Below are 7484 nucleotides of genomic sequence, written 5' to 3'. Positions count from 1 at the left end.
TTGTTGACTGACAAGATGATGCTGCAGCTCTTTGGAGGTGGTCTGTGGATTGTCCTTGACTGTTCTCACTGTTCTTCTTCTCTGCCTTTCTGATATTTTTCTTGGCCTGCCACTTCTGGGCTTAACAAGAACTGTCCCTGTGGTCTTCCATTTCCTTACTATGTTCCTCACAGTGGAAACTGACAGGTTAAATCTCTGAGACAACTTTTTGTATCCTTCCCCTGAACGACTATGTTGAACAAGCTTTGTTTTTAGATCATTTGAGAGTTGTTTTGATGAGCCCATGATGCCACTCTTCAGAGTGGCACCTGGCTATGAAGTTCAAAGCTCAATGAGGTTACCAAACCAATTGTGTGCTTCAGTAAGTCAGTAAAAAGTAGTTAGGAGTATTCAAATCAATAAATTGATAAGGGTGCCTATACTTTTGCACCGGTCAAATTTTGGTTTAATGCATATTGCACATTTTCTGTTAGTACAATAAACCTAATTTCAATCCTGAAATATTACTGTGTCCATCAGTTATTAGATATATCAAACTGAGATGGCTGTTGCAAACACCCAAATATTTAGAACTAAAAATGATTAAGATTAATAGGGGTGCCCAAACGTTTTCATATGACTGTATCATGGGACAGGCTGTAGTATTGTAGGCAATACCTTTTGACATTTCCCCTGGAAACTAAAGAACACTGCCCTTACCTGCACTTGGAAACACACGTGGGGCCTCCTGCACTAAATGTAATTTCTGCTAGAGTCACCAAGATGTGCTCCTGGTACACGTGACACTGTGGATTTAAATATGTTCCACACCTGTGACAGTGGGTGGCACCCACTTTGAGGTCTCACTTGAACTCCAATAATTCATGTTACTCTTACTACAAGAACACAGGCCAGTGTTCAGTCTCACTCACAAGATAACACCTCACAAATGAGACAGGTGTAAGAATTCTCTTGCCTCACCTTGTAATCAATTAATGGCCAATTTACAAACTGCTATCCCATCACGTTTGGCATGTAAGTGTGTGAGGGTAGGAAGTATAATCATGGGAATCCAGCAGTATGGTTTACTCTGTCCTGTAGCCTGAGCTGTTGTTTAGCAACAGAAGGACCTCAGTCTAGCTAAAACACTGTCTTTTGTTTAAATCAGTCAATAATTAGAAAAATTACTATTACTCACAACAGAAGTTCTCAATCTGTTCCTAATAGTTCTTTTTTTCCTCTCTGTTTTTGTCATCTGTAACAGTGTTCTCAACATCTCAACTGGGTGTTTTGTGATAGAGCGAAAACCAGCAACGTCTGGAGATCCCTGAGGACCAGTTTGAGAAACACTGCTTTAGGGTAATTTCATGCATCCTGAATCCTCAGAGAACACCACAATATGATGCAATTAAGCGATTTTGGTGTGATTTAGAAATAAGACAAACAAAACAAAAAGCCTTTTTAATATTTGAACAGCATTTAATTAAATGTATACATAATTGATTCTAACACTTAAAAAGCTGAAGTTGATCAACCAACTTCAGATTAAAGTACTGTTCTCTCACAAACTACACTCATCATCAGAATCAGTGTGGTGTGCAATTTAGTAATTTAGTATGATGCCTTTATGGCAGATCACCTTTGGTCTTCACAACAGGCACTTTGTCATACCAGCTACCAGTTACGAGGTCCTTAATGAGGTTCTGCAACCAGCTGCCTTGCTATTTTTAAACATGTAAGCTGATACGCCATTTCAACAGAACAATGCTCTTAATAACTGACCCGCCACATTGTTGGATGCTATTGGACACGCTTTCAACTCTCCACCCCTATTGCAAAATCTGCAAGCACTGCATGGAATTGTTTACCATTAGGAACCTCTACAACTTCATGACAACAAGTTGGCTGTCAGGTCGCGTTACACAGGTTTAGCTCAATAAATACTGCCCAAATAAGTTCTTGATAACCTTTTATTTTTCCTATGAATAGTATTTCAATCCGATACTTCCTTTCTGGGTGCAACTTTTTCTTTAACAATAAGTGTACATAAAGTTTCCGCTTCAAACTGTTCACACATCATGCTTAAATTTTAAACCTCAGACTCCCTCTCCCACAGCAGCCGTATTTCCTCCTGCAGGTCAGGGGGCAGATGTAAAAGTGGCAGGTCCAGCGGCGGTGGCCCCTGACTGGCCTCAGCAGGGTTCAGCAAGGGGGTTAGGTGGGGACTCTGCTGGTCCGCATAGGGATCTCTCTTCAGTCGAGCGTTCTCCACCTTCAGGCTCTCATTTTCCTCCAATAACTTCTCATTCTCCAGCAGCAGGACGGCCACGACCTTTCTGAGGTCAGCGATGGCTGTGCTCTGCTCCTCCAGCCGAGTTCTGTCATCTTTAGCTGCTTTAGACCATCGTAGAGGTGCTTGGGAGATGCACTGTGGTGCTGACTGGCTTGATGTTAGTTTGGAGGCTGCATTCGACGGGGCTGGTGGTATTGATGTCTCCTTGGTGGAGCTGATAGAGGGTTTTCTTGCGATCTTGACCCGTTTCCACGTGTCCTTGATCAGACGCTGCTGCTGAACATGTCTGGCTCTTTGAAGCTCGAGAGAGAGCTTGACCTTAGAAAGAAAAATGATTAATGATTTAAAACACTTGCAGACCTATTGCAATACTGCAGTCATGTACTGGAGACTTGACACTTGACTTATTCATACATGAAGTGACCTATAAACATAAACACACAATCTCCTGAATTACAGATATAAGTATAAACCAGATAACAATTATCGGTTAAAGAACATTTTTGATACAATTAACAATCTTAGAACATTCAATTTGTCAGAGTTTTTATTTTGCTAAATGTTTTTACAACATTCTCTGTTAGCTGGGGATTAAACATACAGCTCTGGAAAAAACTGAGAGACCACTTCAGTTTCTAAATCAGTTTCTTTGATTTCGCTGTTTATATTGACATTTAAAGCATTTATTTGCAGAAAATGAGAAATGGCTGAAATAACAAAGAAGTTCCAGAGCTTTCAGACCTCAAATAAAGCAAAGAATTTGAGGTGGAAAAACCTTGTTTTTTAATCTCAGTTTTCATGCATCTTGGCATGTTCTCCTCCATCAGTCTTACACACTGCTTTTGGATAACTTTATGCCACTCCTGGTGCAAAAATTCAAGCAGTTCAGCTTGGTTTGATGGCTTGTGATGATTCATCTTCCTCTTGATTATATTCCAGAGGTTTTCAATTTGGTAAAATCAAAGAAACTCATTTTTAAATGGTCTCTTATTTTTCCAGTCTTACACTGTAACTCTAAATAGTCTGGTTTTCCTTTAAAAAAAAAGCACATACCAGAGCAAAACTTGCACATGCTCTGTTCCAGTCAAAGCTAGTGACCAGTCTGGATGCTGGCAAGCTGGTTGCTATCAAAGAGAGCTGATACATTGCGTTGCTCACCAACATTGGTATCTATCTGTATCCCTCCACAGTGACACTGACATGGTGGTGGTGTGTTAGTAGTGTGCATTGTGCTGATATAAGTGGATCAGACAGCAGTGCTGCTGGAGTTTTTAAACACTGTGTTAACTCACTATCCACTCTATACACACTCCTATCTAAATGTTCAACCATGTAGATGTAAAGTCAGAGACAAAAGCTCTAGCACAAGATCTGTCACTGCTCACAGAATACAGTCCACAGGTCGCTGTTGATTGAATATTTCTGGTTGGTGGACTATTCTCAGTCCCGCAGTGATACTGAGGTGTTTAAAAACTCCAGCAGCACTGCTGTGTCTGATGCACACATACCAGCACAACACACACTAACACACCATCACCGTCGCCTTGTCACTGCAATGCTGAGAATAATGACCCACCACCCAAATAATACATGCCCTGGAGCTGATAAGACGTTTATTTGTGTGTCTGTGTTTTAAACCCATATAAAAGTACAAATAGGCCAACCTGTTCATTGTGTGTCAACAGTAAGGCTTCTTTCAGGAGATCTGTATGTAAATAGAGACAGATACTGTGGACAAATGTTTTATTCAGGTGTATTTAAAGTTTAAATCAGAAAGAAAGAACACTGTTATTTACCTGCCGCTTCACCATGGCATGAAATCGCCTCCTCGTAATACCCCTGCGCCACCAAGCGGTTTGCATTGCGGCCGCACTGATGGGCCTACAGGTTAAAGTGACAGGTTATTATGTTCCACTGTCAGGAACAGCAGAAATGATCCCGGGTCAAATTGACCCAGTGCCTGTTTAACTGTTTCTATATAAACATTACCTTTAGTTCAATTCATATTCATTTATTCAATATTTTGTGTGCATAAATACATTTTTAACGATACATTTTAAATGATATTTATTTAAAAAATGTACCACTTTGCAGAGGAGGGTATCATTAGTTTTCACATGGAAATTAATAAATGCTAAAACCTTTTTTTATTCATGTTTCATGCATTATTGTACTGACCTTCATACCCAAATGAAATGGTTACCCTGCTAAACATACATCAACACAGTTCCGAGCAAAACCAGCATATGCTGTGTCCTGTCCAAAGCTGATGATCAGCCTGGATGCTGGCAAGCTGATCACTAGCAATGAAATAAGAAGGTAACCCTTGGTTTTCCTTTACTGAAGTGCTCCTGATGAGAGCCATCGTTCATCGTTAAGTTTTTGATCGCTTTTCGACTGCACTTGATGATACTTTCAAAGTGTGACTTTTCTTTCCTTAGTTGAGTAGTTTTTGCTATAATATGGATTAGAATATTACTCAAATAGGGCTCTTCACTCTATACCAACTCTACCTCTTCACAACTTTACAATTGATGCTCTCAAACAAAATAAAAGGTAAGAAATTCAACTAAGTAACTCTTGACAAGTTCAGCACAGCTGTAAACTGAAAGACATTCCCATTGACTACCTCATAAATCTAACTGAGAAAATCCAGCTATGATGTGCAAAGCTGTCATCTAAGCAAAACATGCTACTTTGAAGAATCTACAGTATAAAATCTATTCTGATTTGTTTAACACCTAATTTTTGTTTACTAAAAAAATCCATATACGATTTCTTTACATTTTGTTTAGTATTATTCTACACTGCATAATACATTAATAAAACACTTAGATCAGCTCTGAAACACTTTTAATAATTAGTAACTGTGCTGTAATTCTGGGGAACACGGAGCTGCACCCTAATAATTATCATCATAATAATCTGATAATGAACTGATATTGTTATTACTGATATTAAACTATTATTATTATTATTATTATTATTATTATTATTATTATTATTATTTGTATTACTATTATTAATTATGTATTGTTCTTATTATTATTTTATATAATTGTTTTGGTGTTGATGATGATTTATTATTATTATTATTATTATTATTATTATTATTATTATTAGTGTTTTTATTGTTATTAGTTTTTATATTATTTATTATTACTATTTTTATTTGTTTAATTATTATTTTTTTTATTGTTATTAGTTGTTATATTATTTATTAATACTATTTTTGTTTGTTTAATCATTATTATTGTTGTTGTTTTTATTATTAATTATATTACTGTTATGTATTATTATTATTACTATTATTTTTGTTGTTATTAATATTAATATAATTATATACTTATTAATGTTTTTTTATTAGTTTTTATATTATTTATTATTACTATTTTTGTTTGTATTATTATTATTATTATTATTATTATTATTATTATTATTATTATTATTATTATTAGTGTAGTAGTAGAGTGCGCTGCTCCAGCTCGCGGGTGTTTAGTTGAAGGACACAGGCTGATGTCTGTGATGTTTCTGTAACTCACGCGGTTTAGAGGACTCTCCATCAGCTCCATTTAATCATCGACTCCAGGCAGATCGAGCTCTCGAGCTCTCCCAGACTGATCCCGATCTGAACTCTGAACACAACAGAACACGAGCTCCACTGTTCAGACACAATTAGCACTCCAGCTTGCGCAATCTCCCTGTGTAGATCTGCTCTGAACCTGATAAATAATAATAATAAAAATAAACTGCTGGGTTTTGGCTCCACCTGCTGGACTCCACAGTGCATGACACACAGCAGAGCTTCAGAGTTTTAAAGTGAAATAGTAATGTCTCAGAAAAAAAAATACCTGAATAAATTACTAGAGACCCAGACTTGAGTAAAAGTACAAGTGCTCTATCAAAAAAGTAACATGAGTAAAAGTTGAGGTATTTTTTGTGCTTCACACTAATGTGAAAGTACTGAAGATTCTAAAAATGTTTGTACGTAGCCATTGCAAAAAGTTCTAATAAATCTAATATTGAAGTACTGAAAGAGAAAGTTCGGTACTGTGTTGTGTAGTTACTCCAGAAAACAGTTGAAAATCCTCAAAGTGAAAGGCAGAACAGGAGCAGCAAGATCTTCTTATAGGATTAGCTTGATCTCACTTGATTCACTCAATACTAAGGAGCTTCTTCCGCTCTGGTTTTAGTGATAATAAGGGTTTGGAATGATTTCTTACCCTTTTTTAATTTTTAATAATTGTAATGAGTAACTATGCAGCTCATAATCAGCTCACAATGTATCAGAGTAAAAGTATTAAACTATTCCAAAATATATAGTAAAAGTGGAATTATGAGAAAAAACAATACTCCTATAGATACATATACAGTATTACTTAAATACAGTAGTGAAGTAGTTCTACTTTGTTACTCCTCTGGCTGACCACTGGTTTGGGCACGTTTGTTCACTGCATATAAGGAATATAAGCAAATACAACATTCCATCTGTGTGATTAATAGAAGTGTGTCTTGTCTCCAGGTAACCCAGCGTACCGTATTTCTCATGAGTGTTTTCCTTCCAAATTCTCCAAACTTACATAGCACAGTTTCTAGTATGCAGAGCCCACAGCAGCACAGACAGCACCGCTCTTCCCAATACTATTCAGTGGAGCATCAACATAGTTTTGAATTAGTTAAGGTAAAATTATAAATAATATAATGATGAATAATATTCTCATTTGGATACTTTTTACTCTTTAATTATGGTCTAGAATAAAATGCTGACACTTAAAGTTTAGAGATGTGATTAATTACATACAGCTCTGGAAAAAAAATAAGTGACCAATTAAAAATGATGAGTTTCTTTGATTTTCCAAATTGAAAAAGCAGTGTGTAAAATTGGTGGAAGAGAACATGCCCAAAACTGTGAAAACTGTGATTAAAATCCAGGGTTATTGCACCAAATATTGATTTCTGAACTCTTAAAACTTTATGATTATGAACTTGTTTTCTCTGCCGTATTTGAGGTCTGAAAGCTCTGCATCTTTTTTCATCTTATTTCAACCATTTCTAATTTTCTGCAAATAAACACTCTAAAAGACAATATTTTTGTTTGTAATTTGGGGAAAATGTTGTCCGTAGTTTATAGAATAATGTTTATTTTGCGAAAACATATACCTTTAATTAGCAAAATCAGAGAAACTGATTCAGAAACTGAAGTGGTCTCATT

The 7484-nt window shown here is 36.3% G+C and overlaps 1 protein-coding gene across 1 annotated transcript; it reads right to left on the bottom strand.

The window, feature by feature from the left end:
* Positions 1-1931: 1931 nt before the first annotated feature.
* Positions 1932-5977, bottom strand: nrbf2a (nuclear receptor binding factor 2a). Its single transcript, XM_049464252.1, has 4 exons — positions 5815-5977; positions 4069-4153; positions 3937-3977; positions 1932-2590 (listed from the first exon to the last, which is right to left on the bottom strand). Exons 1-4 carry the CDS (start codon positions 5842-5844, stop codon positions 2069-2071), a joined length of 678 nt encoding a protein of 225 aa, XP_049320209.1. The 5' UTR covers positions 5845-5977; the 3' UTR covers positions 1932-2068.
* Between the last annotated feature and the right edge of the window lie 1507 nt (positions 5978-7484).

Source organism: Astyanax mexicanus, chromosome 14 (genome assembly GCF_023375975.1).
Source record: "Astyanax mexicanus isolate ESR-SI-001 chromosome 14, AstMex3_surface, whole genome shotgun sequence".
In the NCBI taxonomy this organism is placed as follows: Eukaryota; Metazoa; Chordata; class Actinopteri; order Characiformes; family Acestrorhamphidae; genus Astyanax; species Astyanax mexicanus.
Note: the sequence above shows the minus strand (reverse complement) of the source record. Positions and strands in the feature narration are given on the sequence as shown.

What these genes read in the sequence shown, in the direction of transcription:
- nrbf2a (XM_049464252.1), bottom strand. Translation starts at nt 5,844, where the DNA reads ATGGAGCTGATGGAGAGTCCTCTAAACCGC. An exon ending in TGGAGAGTCCTCTAAACCGC is followed by an intron (nt 4,154 to 5,814) that starts GTGAGTTACAGA and finishes TTTAACCTGTAG; the next exon opens with GCCCATCAGTGCGGCCGCAA. An exon ending in ATGCCATGGTGAAGCGGCAG is followed by an intron (nt 3,978 to 4,068) that starts GTAAATAACAGT and finishes ATTTACATACAG; the next exon opens with ATCTCCTGAAAGAAGCCTTA.